The sequence below is a fragment of the Drosophila pseudoobscura genome, chromosome X, assembly GCF_009870125.1.
Source record: "Drosophila pseudoobscura strain MV-25-SWS-2005 chromosome X, UCI_Dpse_MV25, whole genome shotgun sequence".
Taxonomy (NCBI): Eukaryota; Metazoa; Arthropoda; class Insecta; order Diptera; family Drosophilidae; genus Drosophila; species Drosophila pseudoobscura.
Window position 1 is genome coordinate 15471371 of NC_046683.1, and position 23674 is coordinate 15495044.

Here is a 23674-nt window from a genome sequence, read left to right on the forward strand (position 1 = left end):
ATTAAGAATTAAAACGGACTCTGCATATCTGTTACTTCTATGGCAACCGATTTGTCCAGCGATACTAGATCTAGCATATCAATTTATGATTCGATTCTTGTTACCTTTTCCAGTGACTCGTCTGCTCTGTAATAGCCGCAAGCTGAACAGAATGGAAGGAAACCTGATGCTTAGGAAACATTTTTCCAAGGTAGCGGACTGTATTTACTCGTATCGATCTCAGTTATTTTTTCGAGTTTAATTTCATCTGAATCGATAAACAAAATGTTCTTTATCACAAAATAGAGAGGCTCGTGCAATCGGTTCATATTAATCCATGATAAAGATCAAATTAGTAATCGAACATATTTTATTGTATTTCAGTGAACATTATCTCAACGGCGCCATGTTCCCCCAAAGAGTAACCCGCTGGATGTTATGGATAACGACTATCAAATGATTTCTCGGAATACGAGACGAGCTAGATCTCTTATTCGGAAGGGCTAAGGTCCATCGACAAAGCTTCAGTGTCGACCTGCGCTCTTTCGTTGTTCTTTGCTTATAGCACCCTAGTATAAATGATCATTAAATAAACCAGTCGTAGCGTTATGGTCGCAGCACACGTGCCTCGATATCCGACATCCTTGCATAGCCGAAAATATCTATGATCTTCATCAATTCAGGGACATTTTTCGATCACAGAAAGCTATCGCGCGGTTATATTGGTCCAAAAATTGCCGAAAAAACGAAATATGTATGGCTGGGTAGGTTGGAGAATATTTTTCTCATCACAAGACCGCCCATGGCACGCCCAAACAGTCATACATTGTTAGTTTGAAACTATATCAAAGCTTCTAAATTAATGTATGCCCTCAAATATACCTTAAAAATTGTAAGAAAATATTTGACGCTCAGACTGAAAGTATGCCTTACCTTCTTACTGCCTAACTCTACCATTTTTCAAGGGCCATAAGGATATTGAACATTTAGGGCCGGTTCCTCTCAGATCCAGGCAACAGAGGTGAGGGCTAGTACCGCGTAGTTATTGGAGAGTTTGTCCTGCAGATGGGGATACGGATATCCCTGTTCCACCCGATGCTGATTTCTAATACCAGATGCAGGCATCCCCATAAATAATCCCGCAGAATGTCGGGAAATGAAAGAGTCGACCAATTAAAGTATTTTTAAATATTATCATCTCATTTATTTAAATTTATTAATTTCTCATTTTTCATTTCTCTTTGTGTAGTTCTCTTTTATGTATCGCACTTGTTGTTCCACCTTCCACCTTACACCTTCCACTTTCCACTTTCCATGCTCTTAATGCTGTTGCATGTGACATGAGGTTCTGTTTAATGGCAAACTGAATGACCTCTGCTCTTAGTTATCATTGTTACTTACGTTACTTGCTCTTGCATGCATTTCTGTATGTACTCGTATATGACTTTGCTTCTTTTCTCTTTTCTTGGGGTAAATTTGGTTTAACTTCATTAATGATTACGCTGCACATACACACATAACTACATTTACTCATATATATGTACATATAATATACATATAGTGTATATGTATACGGTTTTCTGAGAGAGGCGAAACGAAACCGAAACAATACCAATACTCGAAGTACAACAAAGAAAGACTGTTAATCGGTATGCTCGTAGTTTATTCCAGTTGTAGTTATAAGTATTCTTAAGTGACTAAGCCTGGATAAGCCCTAGTACGCCTGATGAAGTTCATTGGTAGGTAATTTCTCATTTTCATTTTCATTTTCATTTTGTATTATTCGTGCTTATTTTCATTTTCATTATCATTTCATTTCGCTCATATTTCCCTGACCTGACCATACATGCTCGTGTCTCCGCTCTGAGGGGTTCCACTTCGTGTCTAAACCGGAAAGCTTAAGATCTCTATCTTCATTCCGCTTCCGCTTTCCGCTTTCCCCTTCACTTTTACTTTTACTTTCACTTTCCTTTCGGTGTTGTGTTGTGTGTGTGTGATGTCTGTTGCTTGTTTGTGAGCCTCCTTGTATATGTAATTGTATAAATTTCCAAAAACAAAAAAAAAATGCCTAACTGTTTTCCCAGTAACGCCAGCGTTACCTGAACTCTATGTATATAATATCTCCCATCTATATATATGTATATACCCTCTCATCCCTCATCCATTCGATTGAAATGCTGCCTCCCCTATACTACCCATCAGCATTTCAAGCGGTATGTCCTCTAACAACCGTCGCCAGCGCACATTTTAATGGTATTTCTTGTAGTATATTCTTTGTATATTTTGTTTTGTGTTTTTCTCTCTTTTTTTTTTGGTTTTTGTCTTTGTTTTTGTCTTTGTCTTTGGTGTTTTTCATTTCATTATAGTACAAAACATGCCTTTTCAATCATTTGTATTAATTCATCATCTCTTGCCCTCTTTTCCCTTTTTTTTAGGTTTTCTCTGCACTTTTTGGTAAGTGGGTTTTCTGCTCTTTATGTTTAGTGTTATTTATTATTAAGTTATCTCAAAAAAAAGTTCTCAATTACGGCTAACAGCACAACAAACAGTTTTCATTTTGGTTTCATCTGGCTAAGTAATCCAAAAAATTTGGCCAACCTGTACTACAAATGCTGATCTCTCTCTCTCTATATACTCGTACTATTCTGTATACATGTATGCACTGTATGTAGATCTCTCTATGTATAGTTAGTAGTAATATGCGAATATCTTGAATGGGACATGCTCCAAGGAGTTAACATAAACTCTACACACTCTATGCTCGTATGTATGTATATTAATATAGATATATACACTGATATATTTCTGCGGCACTTGAAAGCAACACAAAAATCAAAAATACAATACACACTAAACGATTCAATTTCAGTCAAAACTGGCCACGACCCGAGGCCATCGAAATTGAGTAGGCTATCATTTCGATAGGGATAGTGGGAGCGGGATTGAGTCTGAGTCTGAGACTGAGACTAAGACTGAGGGGCCTATAACTTGCTACTATCTTTCGGTTTTGCTCGGCAAGTTTCTACAAAGTTAGACATACATACATATATTAGTAGATTCCTTGGTTTTTCTAACCATAAATTGCTTGTATTGGATGCTTTGTGTTTTGGATGAGGCTTTGGATGAGTTCTTTGGTTAGGATAATTTGTAATTTCTGTTTCTTCATTCCTGCTTCATTCCACTTTAACAGATCTTAGTGATCTGATTTGGTTTTTGGTTTTAGGGCTTTAAATTCATTGAATTACACACAGACACACACACAGAGAATACACGTACAACATATGTGTATGTATGGTTAGGCTAAGTAAGTTTCAACTCGAGTATACATCAAATGTACGTTACTGCGTATGCATATATGTACTATATATGTATCTATATATGTATATGTATATGTATATGTATATGTATGCATATAAATAGATATATATGTATATGTAGTTTGGTTAATACTCTGGTAAATTACGACTACACATTCTCATATATGTATGTACATATGTTGATCTGTAATCCGTATTCGGTAATCGGTAATCGGTTATCGGTATTCTATATCTCTTTTCTATTATATTCTGAATCGGGTTCTCTTTCGGTTTCTGTTTCAGTGTCTCCTCTGTGGATCTCTAAGCTGTAGTTTCATTACTCACAGGAAAATACTTATTACAAATACAATTTACTTCAATTTTATTCATATTTTGTGAGAAGAGAAAAAAGTCATTTGATTTTTTGTTGTTTTGGTTTTTTTTTTGTTCTTTTTTTTGTTGTTTTTCTTTGTTTTATTTATTTCACTCAATTTTTTTTTGTTAAAGTAGCTTTTTGTTTTTGTTTTTGCTTTTGCTTTGTTTAAGTTTGCCATGGACTTGCCGTCGTTTTGCTGTTGCTGCAACTATTGTATAATTAATTAATCATTAATCATATATAGGTAGGTATATGTATGTATATCTTGCTGTATTTGCTGTAGGTTGATTAAGTTTCGACAAATAGTAAATCTGAAGCGCACATTTACAATGCTGCTTAAATTGCTATAAAGTATTCTTTTGCTCGGCTCCAACTTAAACTTCGTCTACAAATTCCAGTTGATCGTAATCCTCGCAGTCCTCTGCTTCCACAATAATTTTCTTGGATGCATATATATATATATATATAGCTCTACTCTTGTTTATATATGTACATATATATATATATGTATATATGTTCACCAATAGTGCATCATAATTTTAATGATATTTTTAGACCATCAAGGTTCTTTTTTTCCACTCCACTGCACTCCATTCTATTCCATTTCATTTCATTTCATTCACATATTATATATAGTATATATATTTGTTATGTATTAAAAAAAGACTATTTTATGCGCGGATCCTGCCCGCTTAAACACAAAAAAGAAATATATGTATATATGTATGTATATAGAATAGCACTAAGGTCTGAAAAAAACGGGGATAATAATCGGGTAATAAATTAATAACAATAAAACATAATATAAAACAATATAAATTATGCGCTCTTTAGAATTTGGCCTGCCACATTGATCGATCCGCGCACCAGCGCCAGGATCGTGACTTTACATATGCATATATGTATATACATATATACTCGTATATGCTATAGCTTTCCTATATATATATATGTATATATATATATATATACTATGTATATGTATGTATAGATCTATATAGAGTGTCGTATAGGTTAGGTATAAATAATGGTATTATAGCCAATGACTTTTTCGTTCTTTTCTTTTGGTTTTTTTGCATTTCGATAACTAAAAATTGCTTGTGCTTGTTTTTTTTGCTTTTGTTTTTCTTTTTGTTTTTGTTTGTTTTTTAGTTTTTAATTTTATTTTGTTGTTGTCGAAGAGTCTTTTGCTTTGTTGTAAATTGTGTGTGTTTTTCCAGTAAAATTGTTCACTAAATTCATGTTCTGTTCCACATGCTCTCCTTTCTCCTTTTTCATTTTCATTCCTGTCTGTGGTCTGTGTCTTGCCTCGTTTCGGTTTCGGTTTCATTTCTTTTACTTTGTGTGTGTTTTTCAGCTTAGTAACTAAATAATATAATATATGTAATATATAGCGAAAAATATTTGCGAAGACAGCGTTTGACATTATTTTCTGTTTCTCTCCATTCTCCATTCTACATTCTCCCTCTCTTTCTTTCTTTCTTTCTTTGTCGTTCTTCTTATGGAAGCAAATTGAAATTGCAATTCAAAAAGGAAATGGAAATGGAAATGGCAATGGAAACTCTTTAGCAACCCACAATAGTTTTTCTTTCCGTTCCATTCCATTCCGTTCCTTTCCTTTCCTTTGACTAATTCTTTCTCATCTTGAACTGCTCTTTCCTCTTCCTGTTCCTATCCTTATCCTTGCTCCTCTTAGTTTTATTTTATATGTTTTTTGGCTTTGTTTTCTTTCATTTAGTTTAGCGGCAACACTTGCCTGCTGCTTGATTTAAATTCGAGTCAAACATTTAAATTATTTACAAATAATATTAAAAAAAAAAAAAAATAACTATATATATATTTTTATAAATACATATATATAAATATATTGACATACATATATGTACATACATATGTGTGTATATATACATATGTATATATATATGAATAACTATACAACTACAGTCCGGCCGTAGACCGAACAGGGGGTCTCCGGTTTCCGGTCTTCGGTCTTCGGTCTTCAAGGGTTCATCGAATCCTCGTTTCATTTTCAACATGATCGGTTTTGCTTTCAATTTTTGTTTAATTCACTGGGTTCTTACACTTTACATTGGTTTTTCTTTTCTTTTTTGTTTTTGTTTTGGTTTTGTTTTGCTTTGTGTGAGTTTGTGGGTTGCTTCTTTTGCTTTGTCTAAATCATAAAATCATTTCAATATGCGCTGCTATCGGCTATTGGCTAACGTAATCAAACAACAGAATCATCGAGTAAAATAAACGTTTTTCAGGCATGCAAAAACATTAAAACTTAAAAACTTTCTCTTATGCTTAAATGTACTTCTGCTTCTGTTTCTGTTTCCGTTTCCGCTTCCGTACCATTCTCTTCGGTTCCGCTCTGCTCGGTTCTGGTGGGGATGGATATCTAGGTGTTCTAGGGGAGGTTGTGTGTGTGTGCCTTCCTGGCCTGGGTTCACTTTTGTCAATGGTTTAAAATAGGAGCAGAGTTTGAACAATTTTGGGGGCGGGAGGGGAACTTATTAGACTAATGCGTATTTAACAGCAGATTTAACAGAGGGTTTAATGCTTAGTGCTTAAGTAGTTCAGATTTGCTTAACAATGATCATTTGCAACAAAAATCGTCTATATCTTGGGGGATTCGCGTCTCGGGTTCTCGGGTCTGGTGGAGTTTTGGTATCATCTTAGTATTATTTTGCGTTAATTGGTTTTCTTTTCTTTTCTTCTCATTCTTTTAGCTTTGTCTTGGATTTTCGTTTGGTTTTGGTTTTGTTAAGAATATATATAAGATCTTCCTCAGCATTTGCTTAGATATCTTTTTTTATCTTGATCTTATTCTGGTTCTTGTTTTAGTATTTCTCTTTAGCTTTTTTGTGTGTGTGTTTTTCAGGGTTTTCAACATCAATCTCATTGTTTTTCCATTAAGTAAATTTCTAATTTCCTTTTTTGTTTTTCGTTTTTCTATGCTTTGTAAGTTAAACGGTACTTTTGCTATTGCTGTTTGGTTTTTTGTATGCTTTAAACATTTGTTTAATAGTTTTTTTTTTGTTTTTAGTTAGGTTGTTTGTTGTTTTTTTTTTTGGTATTTTTTATAAGATTTTTTTCTTGGTTTTCTTTTTTTTATAGGTTTTTTGTTTGTTAATAATAGTCACTAACGTAGTGGGAAAAGGTTTTGAGCCTTTTCCGTAAATCTGCGATACATTCCCGCGACTCTCCGTCATATTCCACCTTGTTGCGCTTGATTTTGCACGTCACCCGCTATGGGAGCGACGCCACCTCCACCGCCGCCCCCACCCGACCCGCCACCCATCGCCGCAGTGGCGGTGGTGGTGCTGGAGCCGGCATCGGCCCGGCCCTCGCTCTCATCGTCGCACTCCTCCTCCAGTTCGGCCAGGTTCTCCTGATCGGACTCTTCCAGAGTTACCTGCGGGCGGAAAAACAGAAAGAGTTTCGAGTTAGATATGGTCCAAGATCATTCAGATCCGATCTAGAGATTTAGTTACTTGAAAGCGTATCTTCTCGTCCTGTGGCAAATCATCGGCCGCCGATGGTGGCGGCGATGGCGGTATCATGCTCTGGTAGTAGTCTCTGTTCTCTTCAAGCGTATCGAGTATGTCCTGGGCATCGGGATGCACCAAATCGGCCCAGGTCTCCCAGAGCGGATGCACAATGTAGTCGATGAAGCCCACCTGCGACTTCTCGATGGTGGCATTGTGTCGATCGCACATCGGACTGATATCCATGCCCGACTCGCGCTCCTTGTCGCCCTGCAGGAAGAACTCCTCCATGAGTAGGGCCACCCAGCGCTTGTAAAGCGGCAGCGGTTTGGTGGGATTGCTTAGATCAGCGCAATGCACCAGATTCTCAAGCACCTGAGAATGGATTGGATAAGAGCGTACTCGGATATACGTAGGCGTGTGTACGGCTCACCTGTATACGATCGGTGTAGTTGTCCAGCAGCAAAACTCCAGAGCCGGCCACTTTTTTGGTTTCCACCATTGTCTTCAGATCGGCCAGCAGACTCATGTGCTTGGACATGTCCGTGGAGAGCACAATATCAATAACCATTTTCCTCAATGTTTGGCGTTGTTTCCTACACAATGGAGATGGAAACGGAAATGGGGCTACAGATAGGCACAATCGCATGCGAGAGTCCACTCACTTTTGCATATTACAGAATATATCACATCCTTGATTTTGCAATAATTTAAAGGCAACCGCTAAATGATGATTTTCCAAAACAGATTCGTCATTGTACATTAATGCTAGCTCGGAACCTGAAACGACAGCAAGCCATCCGAGATCAGTATCTTAGAATATCTGTAATACCAGGAGAGATACTCACTTGAGTTAACCAAAAACTGATTGGTTAATCCTGGATGATCAACATCGTGTATGCAAGCGGCAAACAGTGCCCCGCCCACCTCGAGTGGTGTGAACACGCCTTCGAGAGCCGGTGTATTGAGCAGCACATTGGTGCTCTGTGTCACGTCAGCGGCATGAAGCGAATTGTGAAACGGATTGTCTTTGACGTAGTGGTCCTCCAGAGTAGTCATAAAGTTAAGAAAAGTTTTCGGTGGTATCATAAGACTGGTCAGTAATTCTCTACTCTGTAATGGCCAGAAAGAGAAGGACATGGAAAAGACGGAGCATTAGTCGGGCTAATAAAGTGATCACTTTTGCATGTACTTTGCACGAGACGATTATTGGGCTGTTGGGATCGCATCTTCAGACTTGAATTTACTTTGAATTTTGAAATAAGATGCTGACAAATTCCAAGTATGAGTCTGTAAAAGTATTGTCGATACGTCGAAATATGCCGTAAGCGAACGGATAACCTACTATACAATAAAGGTGCCATAGGGGAGTGGTCTATCTATGAGAATTCACCCCTATTCTTGGTTCATTGTTTGTTGTGTACTTTGACCAACCTGAAATATGGTGTATGCCACACAGGTGAGCGGGCGGTTGCAGCTCCAATCGCCAATCTTGAATATCTCAATGCCCCAGGTGTCCAGCTCCCCGAGCAGAGTGCCCAGCTCGTTCTCCTTGGGCGTCTCCACGCCAAAGGTGGGCAGCTTCTCGCCGGTGAAGCTGTTCGTGTGGGACAGTGGCCGCTTCACTCCGCTGATCTGGGACATGGGTGGGCCGCGCGGCGACCGGGCCCGTGCAACCCCATACGCCTGCTGGTTGATGGCGGCCGCGGCGCTGGCCACCTCCGGATTATCGTCCACGCGCAGCGAGGGTAAATCGAACTCCTGCTGTTTGTCTGCAAATAATCGAACGAGAAAGGAAGCATACAGTTTATTAAGAGTACTATCATCAGCAATCACCAGCCGATCAAATAGGAGTGCACACACGACTGCGACGGGACCCCAGGCCATTTGAGACTGAGGCTCGCACCCAAGGACAGCCACACAGACTGACAGCGGACTGAAAGTGGATCAGGATGCAGCCTAGCCACTCCACTCATATCTTCCATGGACTCTGCTTGCGTCTGTTTACACAGCCATATACTCGTAAATATTCAAGAGTCGGCAAACAAAACTTTTGCATACAGAACTCCATTGCCCACTGCCTACTGCTTACTGCTTACTGCCTAGTGGGTCAAACCTTTCCCTCTGACCTCTGACCCACTACACCCCACACCCACATTCCTTTTCAATTGTTTGTTTTTCTAGCACAGAGAAAATTCAAAATTGCCTCTGAATAAATTAATATTCATTTCAAAGTCCAAATTGCGTTCGGCGGCTGCTGGTGGAGAAAGTGCTGTGGCGGATGGAGGAAAGGCTACATTCACACACACACACACACACACACACACACTCGTAGAACATACATAAATAACCCACGGATATCCAAGTGGGCGTGGCCCGTTGGGCCGTTGGGGCGTGGCAGCTGCGTGTGTTTTCCGCTCACATATGCACCGACAAAAAACATCACGAGTTTGCAGATTTCGTCCGTATATTTAACTGTTGCGCCACGGCGTACAACAGGACGAGGGGGGGGGGGGGGGGGGGACCGATTGAGCTTCAATCGATTTGATAGATTTACAAAGCTCAAGTAAGGCCCTAACTTTGAATGCGTTTCAATCAATGGATCAATGGCTAATCCACCAAAGAGCCAGGCTCTGACCAATTAACATACTCATCAAAATCGGTGTACAAAAATCATAAAAATCCATGGAATACCAAAGACTATTCCAATGCCACCTCCAAGTACCTGCTCGACTCGAGACGCACAAGCGAAAGAAGGTTATTAACAACAACATACATGTCGTGAGCATGTTTTTGTTATTGGCTGGCGTACACTATATCTTTTTGCACTCTTTCAATGCCCTGCAGTACGTTTAAGTGCTGACATTTTTTGGCTCCCATCCAAATATGTATTTTCTTCTTGGGGCTCTTTCGTCCCGTGAGGGCGTGAGTGCGAGTGTCCAATGGGGCAACTCTATCAGCTTGACAGCGCATAAATTTTGCGCCCCTGCCCGGAGAATCTTTTTCGCATTTGCTTTCACGTTGTTTTTTAGAAGGTCCCTTCTATCCTTGCCAGGAAAAATACACACACACGGACATATGTGTGCACAGAAAACAGCAACAAAAAGTTATACACCTGATGTGCGGGCCAGCATCTTGTTTTGCATATGTTGTGGCCCCACAACCCCCAATACCCCCCACCCGTCCGCACAGGTCTTACGCTTATTATTCGTACTCTTTGGATTCAACTGCTTCTTAAATCTGATTCGGAATCTGTTTCTGTTTGGTATTCCTGTTGGCACACGGATTCACCTTGCAGGTGATTCCAGGTGGTTGGCATATACTCGTACTCGTACTCGTACTCGTGTGAGTATTTCGAGTATGCTTTCTCCCCCACTTTCACTATGCTTTCACCCTGCTTGGGCACCCTCTGCCGCCGGAACCACTCCCAAGTATAATCTGTCTCTGTCCCTTCCTACATTTTGACTTTTTGCTTCGGTTTCGAGGTCGGATCGGATCGGACCGGACCGGGCCGGGCCGGGCCGGGTCGGGGCTTCTGTTTCAAATGAAGTGTTACAAATGGACATTAGGCCCTCGCGCGTGTGTGTGCCACAGCGTGCCAGTGTGTGTCTGTGTGGGGCCCCCAAATGCGATTTTATGCTTGATAAACTACAAAAACAACAACTAGCACAGATATAGGCCTGGAAATTCTAGTGAAAGGTAGCCAAAGACCCCTACGATGTCCATCAGAAGGACTTTGCCGTCTCTCCCTCTCCCACTCCCACACCCCTCACTCTCTCTCTGTCTGCGTGTCTCTGTCTCTGTTTCTCCCACCACCGTCCGTGTGGACTCGGAAGTTAGCGAAGCAGAAATATGGACAAATGTGCAAATATGCCACCCAGTGGCAGCGTCGTTCAGTCCCCCACATTTTTTTTTTTTTTATATTTTTTGCTCCGCTTTCAACTCTTTCCCTTTCAACTCTTTTTTGCGACCTAGGCCGGGTGGCCTAGGTGCGGCGCCTTTGTTTGTACACACCCCCAGCTTCAGTGTCGGCACTCCGCTGGCCACCGTATGCCGTATGCCGTATGCCGCATGCCGCATGCCTCATCCAGATCCCGCTATGCGCTATCGCACACAGAGTGCCACAAAGTGGCTTTGGCCAGGACAAAAGAGCGGTAAGTGGGCAGCAGGCAGGCGCCTGGGATCGGCTACGGGATTGGGCCATTGGGGATTGTGGACTCGGACTTGGAGTCGGCTTGCGGGCTTGGTTCGCAGGTTAAACAATGAAATTTCCACTTCATCTGTTTTTATGCTGCTCTGCATAATTTAATTTTGCACTTTCAATCCAACGCTGAGGCGAGGCACGGCGACAGAGACAGCAGGGGAAAACACTATGCGAAAGTTTAAACATTTCTCAATGTAATTCCCTCCCCCCACTGTACGTGGGGTACGTGACTTTTGGCTGAGGATTCAGTTTTTATGGCCGGCATTTGCGGGTGGCCAGGGGTCGAATCGGCCGCTGATCGACAGAAGGAATTAGCTTCACTTAGAGAACATCTGCACAGTTTATCATATACCATAATGGAAATGGCTCTCTGGCATTCTTTTCTCGATTGGAGTTCGCTCTAGAACCCAGGGCCACAGGGCACCTCCGTACGGAATGGCCATTAAGTGTTGCCCAAAAAATGTCCACGGTATTGCAGTTGCGACTTGCTTGGGGGTCCTTCTATGATTTGCATAACTTTTGCTGCTGCTTTTTCCACCGCATAATTTGCTGCCGTTCTGCCATGCTGATGGAGACGGAGACGGAGATGGAGATGGATGGCGGCTTGAGTTTTCCTTTCTTTTGCTTCGGGTTTTTGTTTTATTGTTTTTTTTTTGCTGGTATTTTTCTGCTTCGCTGAGGCTTCTTCGCGTCTACTGTGGTTAATGCGATTTTATTGCATACTTTTGTGCGCCGCTCACCAACAATTTCAACAACAACCTCATTTTTACAACAACAGCAACAGGAGAAGCTAGAAACAACTTGCAGGCAAAACGAAACGAAACGAAACGAAAGTTGAAGCTGAAAGCCGCGCCACAAAACTTCTTGACTAACTTTTCAGCACATTTCCATTTGCTAGGGTCTTAGTGGATGGAGCACCCGCTGATAGTTATAGTTCCCTTCCATTGATGATGATGATCCGAAATAAAGGGTAAATACAATTGGAAATATGCTGGTTGAGGTGCTTGTGCTGGTGCTGGTGCTCCAAGTGCGTACGCATCGAATCACTTCGAATGGAGGCACTACTCGTCCTGGCGTACTGGTATTGTGCAATTGTTTTGCGTAAAGTTTTCAGCTTCATTCCGGCCAAGTTTAGATGGCTTATTCAAGCGAAGAAGAACGACAGAAACTTATTCCCTTCCACAGTTTTTTTGGGGTACATTTTTTGTTGCTTACTTAAATACGTAGCAGATTCCTGTTGGTTCTTTAAGGTATCATATCCTCTCTGTGTGTTTTTAAGCAAAGACTGTTTTTGGTTTCTTGGGAGCGCCTTTTGGGCGTCCCCAAGGACTATAATTTCTGTGGGATTCTCCTGCGCCAAGACAAAGACTATGTTGATATTGTTGTTGGATTCTGGGACCGACTCAGCTGCCAAGACTTCGCCATAGAACAGCATTATGGGGTAGCCCATGCTAGGTTCTAGTCTTCGTTTCAACTTACCCAAAAATGTGGAGCATATATATTCGGAAATCTGATTTCCCGATCTGCTTGACTCGCTGAAGTGTGACAGCTCCTTGTTTAGCATGCGTTTGAACTGGAAAAACGAAAGATTTACACAATAAATAGAGGTCAATAAATACGTATGTGATAATGTACCTTGAGTGATGCCATGTCGGAGACACTGCGATGCGTCTGTATGGTCTCCAACTGATCCAAACACCAGTCTAACTCCTCAATGGTATCGGTGGCTAGGCGTGTGTAGGCCTCGTCCCCCTGCGCCAATTGGACGCCACTGGCGTTTCCGCCGCGTCCGGATGACGATTGAGCTGGCCGCCTGGATCTTGTTTGATTAATAAATGGTTTACACACACACACACGCACGCACGCACGCACACACGCACACACACATAGATATACAGAGATAGAGAGAGAGACAGAAGCCAGGGAGGGAGACAGAGAGAGAGAGTTGGAGTGGGAGTGGGATTGGGACAGGTTAAGGGGTTTTTGGGGAGGAGGGGAGGAACAACAAAGAATACATCGAACAAACAATCAAACAAACGAACATCGAGGGCGAGAACGAGAACAAGAACGAGAGCATGGGGATGAAAGAGAATAAATATATAACAAAAGCAAAAGGAAAATCGAAAACAAAAAATCAATGATAAATGATAAATGATCAGATCAAAATCGAAATCGTGATCGAAACAAACGGCAAACAGGCGGGAGGCAGGGCATAGGAGGAGCATTGGAAATGGGAATGGAAATGGTTAGGTGTGGTGGGTTTGTGGTGGGTTGGTGGTGGGTTTGTGGTGGGTTGGTGGTGGGTTGGTGGTGTAAGGCGAAAAGTGCACAACATTTAGATTGATTTGGTTGCAAAATTCGAGTTTCAATCGAGCCAAACAACACACACATTTATTTATGTACACACATATTATATGGAGAAATGAGACAGTGAGAGAGAGAGTTAGAGCGAGAGAGAGAGTAGAAGAAAGAGAGAGAGAGAAAAAAAATATTTAGATTTATGAACAAAATTGGAACAAATTCTGTTTTGGTTTTTCTTCTCTGATTTTGTTGATTTTTTGGTTGGGGGTTTGGTGGTTTTTACATCAATTTTTTTTTTGCTGGGTCTCAGGGTCTTGGGCGGGCGTTTGGGAGGGGCTGGGGGCAATGGCAAGTCATTTAGAGCTTAAGAGAGGTGGGGGGGGGGATGGGCAACAAAAACAATCAACAACCAAACAATGCAACAACGGAGTCCGAGTCCGTGTCCGTGTCCGAGTCCGTGTCTGAGTGCTGTGTTCCTGGTTGAACAACCCGTGTCGAGATTTTCGCTTGAAAATATATACAAATATTCCCCATATCGCAGCAGAAATGATATTTTGTCTGCTCTAAATTTAAGTTTTTTTTTTGTTTTCCCAGCAACCCAACGACATGCACACATACACATACACATACATTTACATAAACATATATATATTCTTGGGAAAATATGAAAAAAGCTCTGGGTATAAATAACACCTCGATTCAAAAAAATCTTTTTTTGGATTTCTTACTTTTGTTGTTGTATTTTCTATAATTTTTTTTTGCGATATTTTTGGCACGTTTCACGTCATTTCTGTTGAAGTAGAAGTGGGTGTGCAAGGGATAGAGAGGGGTGTTGGAGGGGGGGAAGCCATGCCGATAAGTCCCGGGGACCTTCAACCTTTTCCAAAGGGTTCTTCTCTCATTTTCGTGGGTATTTCTATTTTTATTCGTTATAAAATACACATTTACCCAAAGACCATCAAAAGTTATTGTTAGTCGAGAGGTTGCTGGGTGGGAGGGTGGCAGGGGTGGCAGGGTGGTGGGGGTAAGATGAAAATACTAAATTCCCCCCCTTTTAGCTGTAACTACTGTTATGGTTGTTGTTGTTGTTGTTGTCACTGCTGTCGCTGGCTTTTTTTTTGTTGTTTATTTATTTTACTTGCATTTTATTTGTATTTGTATTTTTATGCTTTTGATTAATTAAAGTGTGAGACGACAAAAACACACCGAGAGCACAAAAGAGGGTGTGAGGGGCGGAGGAGGGTGACAGATAGCTGGACAGAGAGAGAGATAGAAATAGAGTGAGGGGGGGGGGGGGGGGGGGGAGTAGTAATAGTGGTGGGGTTAGATGGGTTGGTTAGAGCGAGCAAAGAGCAGGCAAAAACACAGACAGAGAGCCGAACGAGGGAGGGGCGGCTGGAGGGGGAGGGGGGGTGGGGTTGGAAAAGATTTCACTTTTGAGTTTTGGGGTCAAGTACATCTTTTAGTACACAACAAATTGAATGTCTCTTCACCGAGTGGGACGGGGGACGGGGGGCGGGCGACGGGTTGGCGCGGGGTCGTGTGGGGGTCGGGTCGGGTTGGGCGCTGGGCCTTTGGGCCTTTGGGCCTCTGCTGGCCAAGGTCACGAAGTACAACACTTACTTGTTTGATGCTGGAACATTTGTCAGACTTAATAAATTGTTGCGCACTGAACGTAAGCTGGCTAAAATTTGGGCGAACGGCGTCACAATGAGATCCTCGCCATGGCTGCGGAAACACAAAGAAAAAGAGAAAAAAGTAGGCATAAGTAAGGATATTCCATAAGTATTCGATGGGTTTATGGCATATGAATTATGTATAAAGCATTTTGTAAAACATGCACGAGATCTAATTAAAAAGAAACAAAAACAAATATGGTTTCTATTTTCTATTTTAGGACATACATAAATATTTGTGTACTATGTGTATATTTTTGAGTTTCATGAAACTATTGAATGGGGGGCAATCCCCCAACATCTGGCATCTGACAATGTTTTCCTGCCGTTCTGCGGCATTGCAATGGATGCCATTTCGATTACCGAAAACGTGAAATTCGTAGTGCTCGAAATGGCTGAATGTTTTTCAAACCAACAGCCAAGGAGTAGGAGTAGAACGTGAGTGCAAGCGGCCAAAAAGGTCAGTGTCTGGCCTCAATATACCACCCATCCCACCCACACACTCAGGGTCCGCCAAAGGACGCCATCACGACGGCCAAGTTTCGCCACACTCTTCCTCCGTTTTTTTTTTTTGTGTTTTTTGGCAGTTGAAAATTCCACAGAAATTGAGGAAAACATATAGAAAAAAGAGGATACATGGGAGGATGGGGACTGGGCTGGGTGCCTCTCCTTAGTGGCACACGAGCCACTTGCTTTGAACATTTTGCTCTGTGCCAAAAATAAGAACAAAAAAAGAGAGGACAAAAAGCCGAAAAACCGAAAATCGAAATGACCAAACGAAGCAAATCGCTGGCCAAAGAAAAAGTTGACACACAAAAAAAAATTGGCATAAATTAATAATAATAAAAAGTAAAATGGATAATATATATAAATATGTACATATATGTACACAGATGCGAGGGCGTACACGGTGGGCATCAGTGACGTCACAAAAAAGCACAGACACAGAATGGCGCCAAGGAATTAAATTGAAATACAGGGGCTTCTAGAATGGTTGTATTGAAAGGTTCTTGATTTTATTTAAAGACCTTTTTGGGCTTCGATCAAAGCAGATAATTGAGTACTTTTGAAATGCCCCAATGGCAGGGTACACCGCTAGTCGAGATCTTTTTTGGAACAGTTCGTTTAGAGAACACTTTTATACGCAATTAAATATCTTAGGTATTTTTCGTATAGGAAGAACCCGCTCTTTTTTTGTTTTTTAAACTCTGCTCGTTTTATATTAAATTAAAAAAAAAATATACTCATTATAGAACGATTAAAATTAAATAAGTATACTATTATTTCAAATGTTTGTGCCACCCATTAAATACAGATAATTCCCGTATACCAAATATCCCAATAAATTCCCTAAAAAGGGAATGCCCTTTAAAGCTCAAAAGGCTTCAAGATTCAACCTTAAAGACCCCCAAGATTTCCTTGACTTTGGATCCCCAAGATTTCCTTGACTTTCAAGGGTAGCAGCTAGTCGGAAGCCTGGCTTTGTTGCACATTTGATCGCTTTAACCGCTAATTGTGTCGCCGCCTCCGACAATGAAAATCGTTTCGGGACGCAACAAAAAATTGAAAATAAATATGAAAAGCAATTTCTGCCACGCACACAGAGAGAGAGAGAGAGAAAGAGAGAGAGACAGAGAGAAAGAGAGAGAGACAGAGAGAAAGAGAGATTGGTCTGGTGGCATGAAAAATGTTTTCCCATTGAAACAACTTTTGACGCTTGTAAAATTGACCTCCTTTGCGGCCATAACCACAGCGACAGCAACAAAAACAACAACAACATTAGCATCACTACCAACAACAATGGCAGCTCATTTACAGGCTCCGTGTCCGCGCGCCTCCGTGCTCGGCAATCTGCGGCCTCTGTGCCACTTTGGGGTCGCTCCTCCGCCGCCACTGCCACCGCCAGAGACGTCTCGCGCTATTTGTTTAACACATTTGTTTGTTTGCCTGATTTCTGGCACGTCGCACACTTCGGATTTCGGATGGATCATCGTATCATCGAGAGACGTAAGGCATATACAACAGATATCGGGCCGACATTATCCGTCCATCCATCCATCCATCGAATCCCTAGCCCAATTCCAATTCCATTTCCATTCGATCCATCCTCCCCATCCACCTCCACACTCTCGATGGAAAAGTGCCGGCAACTGCAGCAGCATTCAGGGGGGCGAAGAGGGGGCAATGGGGGGCATGGGGATACCAGACTCATTTGTGTGTGGTTTTTTTTCTTTCTTTTTTTCTGCCGCTGATTTGTCATTTTCATTTGACGCGTCGTTGAGGGGGGGATGAGGCGGGGGTAGACAGTTTTCGCATTTTCTTTGGCCCGTTATATTTTTTGTTTTTCTTTTTGGGGAGGGTATTAATACTGCGACGCATTTTGCAGGCCCCCGTTTTGGGTTCAAAACACAATGACTCATCCCTCCTCCAATGGACTTTCGGGGGAGGGATCGAAGGGGGGGTAGGATGGCGGGCAACAGGTCTAAAGAGCGTCCTTCACTGGCTTTACAGAAGTCAATTCAATCCAGAAGATCCAGAAGTCTTAAATGACTATAGAAACCCCATCAAATAGGACAAAAAACCAGCGAGAAATCCTGCCTTCATCCTGTATCCCTATCATTTGGTATCATTATGATGGATTACGATTGATCTTCTTTCGTTTCTTGAGTTTCAGAAGAAGTTTTAAAGGCTGCAGGTCCAGTTTTTAAAGATTTGGGATTCCTCTTTCCTCTTAAGATAGGGCCTTGGCCTTATGGAATATTAGTTGATGGCACACAGAGCTCTTCTGCTAGTTCTGCTCTCCATCTTGAAGCTGAAAGACCATTACAGTGATCCATTTTGATAGTTTTCTCGTTAGACTTTTCTCTCTGTGTGTGTGGAGGAGCCCCAATAGAACATAAATAATTAAGGAACACTCGTACATCGAAGAAGCGAAACACGCAGCAGCAACATCGCGAATAAGACATCTTGTTTAGTGTCATTAAATTGGAATATAAATATATGTATATTGTATCTACATACTATACATACATATATAGCCATCGATATATAGTATATACACGCGATTTATATAGTTATGTAGGAGGGGAAACGAGCAAGTGAGCGGCGAACTATTTTGAGGGCGAGCTATAGATGGTTTCTGGTCACGGGATTGGTTTGATCGATTTGGTGGGGGGAGGGGGACTTTACCTGCGCTGCGACTTAATGGAGAACATATTGTCCCGATCGGCGAGTATGGTCACAGCCAGATCGTCCTGCATGATCGATGGTATCATATTGAAGAAGCTGTGCACACGCGGCAGCGACTGCGACGAGGCAGAGTTTTTGTTCAACATTTTGGACCACCAAAAAACACACCAATCAACAATCAACAATCACCAATCACCAATCACCAAAACACTCACAAAATCTCACTTGAAAAAAAAAAGTTCAAATGAACAACAAATTAATTGCACAATAAAATGTGGAAAAACTTGAATATCACTTGTTCCTCTTTTCCTCCACTTGGGCGGGCGTCGGGCCCCCAATTGGGGCAACTATCTTTCGGGGCTTTATCTTTCGATTTGAGTTACGAGCATCGACTGTAATCGTTTAATTTATGGGTACGAATGCGAGTATTTGAAATTTAATTGCTTTCTTGGTTCGATCTTGTTGGGGGTTCTTTCGGTTTCAGTTTCGGTTTCGGTCTTGTGTTGTTTTTGGGGGGCTTTTTCGAATTTTCCACGAGCGCGCGCTGACCGAGAATGAAGCGCGTCCCGCGGCGTGGCCAGCGAAAATACAGAAAAAACCAACACAAATCCAACAAAAGTGAAAAAGAAAAATTATAGTAGACGACGGCGACGACGACGACGACGGCGACAGAGCAGCGGCTGAGGCTGGGGCTGAGGCTGGGGCTGAGGAGAGCAACGTAACGTAAGAAACAAATTATATTCAACTTAAAAAAAAATATATATACATACATATATATATTTCTACAACTGTGTGCCCCTCTCTCTGTCTCTCTCTCTCTCTTCTACTCGTTCTGTTTCTGTTTCTCTCTGTCTCTGTTTTTTTTTTGTGTGTCATTTTGCTTGTATACCTTTTTATTTTTATTTTATTTAAGATTTTTGCTTGCTTTTCATCATCATCATCATCATCAGCGGCAGCAGCATCATCATCATTAGAGGGAGCATCAGCAGCAGAAGGGAGCAAGAGAGTGGCAGCAACAACTTAAGCAACAACATGAACAGCACTTGCTCAATTATTGAGAATACAGGGTGTCGCCAAATCGACAGGAAATTAATCGACGGGAGAACCCACAACGGACATCCCCAAAGAACAATCCGAGTATTCGACCAGATCCGAGAATTACATAACTACTTAATCACAGTTCGATTTGCAAGAGATCTTCATCGATTCATCGTTTGCATGGTTGCTATAGGACATAGTGATTCTATCGGGATGCCAGAAGTAGTGGCATATCTCAGAGATATAGAGTATATATATATAGTATAGCAGAGCCACTGGTAAACGGTTGAGGGAAAGCTCCAATCATTTGCAATTCTCATCACACAGAACACCTTTTTGTGTCTTCGTGTGTCGTGCTGAAGCACCCTGTCTGGGCCTGTGTCGAGTGCCCTCTAAGACAGCCGGCATGCGTCCTTGCCTGGCACTTCATCAGCAGCAGCAGCAGCGGCGGCAGCGGTAGCATCATCATCATTATCATCGTCATTATTTGGAATGAGAGATATACAACGACTATCAGTAGTCGTCCGTCTCTTTCTCAAATAAATTTAATTCCCATTTGGACTCTGCCTCCCTCTCGTTCCCCTTGATCCAGCTGGGCGTTACGCACTTCCACCTTCCATCTAACGATTAAAATGCCTTACCTACGCGAATGTTTCATAAATTCTCTTCTGAGCGCCGCCATGCCTTCAGCTGCGGTTTTTGTGGGCACTTTTGGGGGGCGATTGCCCTATCGATTTCCCTACCGATTGCTCTACCGATTGCTCTACCGATAGCCCCACCGATTGCCTCATCGATTGCCCTACCGATTGCCCTACTGATTTCTCTACCGATTGCCCTACCGATTGCCCCCCCGATTGCCCTACCGATTGCCTCTCCGATTGCTCTACCGATTGCCCTATCGATTTCCATAACGATTGCTCTACCGATTGCCTCTCCGATTGCCCTACCGATTGCCGTACCGATTGCCCTACCGATTGCCGTACCGATTGCCCCACCGATTGCCCTACCGATTGCCCCACCGATTGCCCCCCCGATTGCCCCACCGATTGCCCCATCGATTGCCCTACCGATTGCCCTATCGATTTCCATAACGATTGCTCTACCGATTGCCTCTCCGATTGCCCTACCGATTGCCGTACCGATTGCCCTACCGATTGCCGTACCGATTGCCCCACCGATTGCCCTACCGTTTGCCCTACCGATTGCCCTACCGATTGCCCTACCGATTGCTCTACCGATTGCCCCACCGATTGCCCTACCGATTGCTCTACCGATTGCCCCACCGATTGCCCTACAGATTGCCCTAACGATTGCCCCACCGATTGTTGCAGCTGTTCGCATTTGATTAACGCTCATTAGCGCCAGAAGCAACAACAACAACAGTTGCAAATTTTTAAATACCGCAATTATTTTAATATCTTTCGCATGATAGAGCGAGACAGGTACAGTGTGTGTTAGAGAGTGAGAGAGGGAGAAAGCTCAAGCATTTTTCAGGTTATTATTACAAGAATTCTAATAATAGTTCTTCTTTGAGCAAATTTTTTAATTTACACACACACACATACACATGTGACTAATTATGCGAGAGTGTGTACGTGTGCGTGCGTGTGTGTGTGCGTCTATTCATTCCACTTAAACTGATAACGAGAGAGGCAGAGAGAGGGCGGGCGACCTGAGGGGGTAATATGGGGCAGACATTACTCATACGCAGCGTGCGCCAAAACCATCAACCGACAGGGCAGGGGGCAGCCTGCTGCCACACGATGTCTTTTCCACCGACACTTTTTCCCCCCCAAGAGCAAAGGGACTTTCAATTTACGGACCTTGGCTGAAAACTTCTCGTCTGCCAATCGATTGCTGGGGTTCTGTGAGGATTTTGGAAAAGGTTTTCGGTTGATGGGGGGGATCCGCCCCCCATTTATTATCGGCATTTATTGCACTGAGTGAATGACTAAATGACTTAATGACCAAACGACTGTGAGCGATTGTCATTCCCATTCCCATTCCCATCCCCCCCCCGGGCTGTCCGTCCGCACCCCATTGAGCCAGGCCAATTCGGGGGAGTGCTTATACGTTTTGGGGTAAACACAAATTCTCGCTGATTCACTGCGGGGGCGGTGGCGGCTCGTACGGATAGCCAAATCAGAATGCAGCCCGCAAAGTGAGGCGGAGATTTACGACTTGAAGAGACTACACACACAACTCGTGTGTGGATGCGGTTTATGCAATCAAACGAAAAGGCCCCCAAAATGGAACTAGTTTCGTTGAATGCAGAGATGCTTCGACTGCCGAGAGTAATCATATGATTTTCCCAGTAGAATCTACAGTGCAGTAGAAGCCATTCAAGGCAGGTCAAAGTTTGGCGGTAACTTTGAATAAAGAACTAGTTCTGCTTCGAAAGACAATCCTAAAGTTTTCCGATGCAAGCCCACTGCTCCGCAATGTGTCTGAATTCACGCTCTCAGTCCCCGGTTCATTCTGGATTCGGGAAGCACACGACAAGTATTTTGTTTTTGCATTCGTAGGCCCGAGCCTTGCTGGAATACTTTGGCATTTTCTTTTGCAGCATTCGATTCCGAAGAATACATCCCGTAGCCCTGGCCAGAGCTCAGATCCAGGGCATTCACCTTAAAGAAACGAAAAGAACTAGTTCATTTCCATTAGTCCAGAGCCGTCTTAATCCTTAATCGCTTTGCAAATCAATTGGATTCAATATCGTCGTAACTGAATTTCGTTCGACTGCACTCGACTCAATTTTGTCATTCAGTTTTCAGCCCCCCTCCCCTCCCCCCCGAGATGGGCCAGCATTTTCCAGTTTTTCCCTGCTTTTCCTGCTTTTGACAATATCATGGACCAGTGCACTCTGCGCACAGATATTAAAGCGTTTAATTTGCATTTCATTTTTGGCTCTCTGGCATTCCTCCATGCCCCGTATGCCACCTCCACCCCCATCCCCACTCCCCGTAAAAGCGAGATGCCATTTCCATGCCCAAAAAAATATAGAATTTTTGCAATGCTTCACAGTGCCTCTCGCAGTGCCTCTCAGTGCTGGGGTGTGAATGACAAATCTGCAATGTGAAATGCATTTTCATTTTCATTTTCATGCGAGTACGAAGTACATATACATATACATATATGTACATATGTTTACGTGTGTGCATATGTGCTTGTATCATATATTAAAGCTAAAATTATGTGCCCGCAATCACGACTGTACCATGCTGGTACACACACACACGGGAGAATGGGGCATGGGGCATGGGGGGGGGCACTGCACTCAGGCAGGGGGCACTGAGCAGCTTTTCCCGGCAATTGAGGCGGGCAAAAAATTTAATGCACGAGAAAAATGTATTTTATTTAGTTGAAGCATTTCGCTTCGACTTCGGCTTCGGCTTTTCGCTGCTGCTGCTGCTTGAGCCATATATTTTATGGGTTTTTCCTTTCCGCTTTTTTTTAGTGCTCTTGGGCGCTCAGCTTTTCTTGGGTGTCACGCTGCGTATGAATAATATGTGTCTGTGTGTGTGTGTGTGTGTGGCAACTAGAGAGACTGCGGGCACAGCAGGAGGCACGGCACGGCACACACAAGCATCAGCCGAGGCGATTGGCAGGAGTTCCCCTTGATTGACTTCTGCCAGCAATTATTTCTCTCTCTCTCTCTCTCTGCTTCTGTGTGTGTGTGTGAGTTTTCTTTTGGCAATCCTCTGTCGGACAGGAAATAGGAAATGTTTTTCATATTTAAATTAGCTTTGGCCTGCACTCAATATGCCGCTGCCTCTGCCTCTGCCGCTGCCTCTGCCACTGCCTCTGCTGCTGTTGGCAGCCTCAATCCCCCCTCGTTCCCCCCACCCATGCCCCCCCATTCGATGCGAGAGAAATTCCTCGACTGGCAGGCAAAACTCGTGACTGTCAAAGACAAATTGAAATGACTCAACAGAATCAAAAACAGACACAGAGCAAAAAAAATATTACCCACCACGTGAGTGATATGCACAGCGGACAGACATCATCCAACGGAACGGAATGGAACGGAACGGAACACACACATTTTCCGGAGTGTCAGAGTTCACTGAACTGCGGACCAAGAAGCACACGAGGATGGCGGATGGCGGATTACGGATTACGGATTA

At 42.8% G+C, this 23674-nt stretch overlaps 1 protein-coding gene across 12 annotated transcripts in view; it reads right to left on the bottom strand.

The window, feature by feature from the left end:
* Window positions 1-5762: 5762 nt before the first annotated feature.
* The window catches only part of dnc (phosphodiesterase dunce), a 118321-nt gene continuing 100409 nt past the window's right edge, over window positions 5763-23674 (bottom strand). For 6 of the 12 annotated variants that reach the window (XM_033384524.1, XM_033384528.1, XM_033384526.1 and 3 more), the window contains 9 exons: window positions 15268-15372; window positions 12979-13162; window positions 12823-12916; window positions 8574-8911; window positions 7988-8252; window positions 7805-7919; window positions 7573-7735; window positions 7146-7514; window positions 6860-7066 (listed from right to left, as the gene is read on the bottom strand). In XM_033384524.1, the coding sequence (XP_033240415.1) occupies window positions 6860-7066; window positions 7146-7514; window positions 7573-7735; window positions 7805-7919; window positions 7988-8252; window positions 8574-8911; window positions 12823-12916; window positions 12979-13162; window positions 15268-15372 (1840 nt within the window). Of the gene's footprint in view, window positions 7067-7145; window positions 7515-7572; window positions 7736-7804; window positions 7920-7987; window positions 8253-8573; window positions 8912-12822; window positions 12917-12978; window positions 13163-15267; window positions 15373-18509; window positions 19076-23674 lie in introns of those variants that run through there. The other 6 variants (XM_033384523.1, XM_033384525.1, XM_033384527.1 and 3 more) reach the window with 4 other exon arrangements.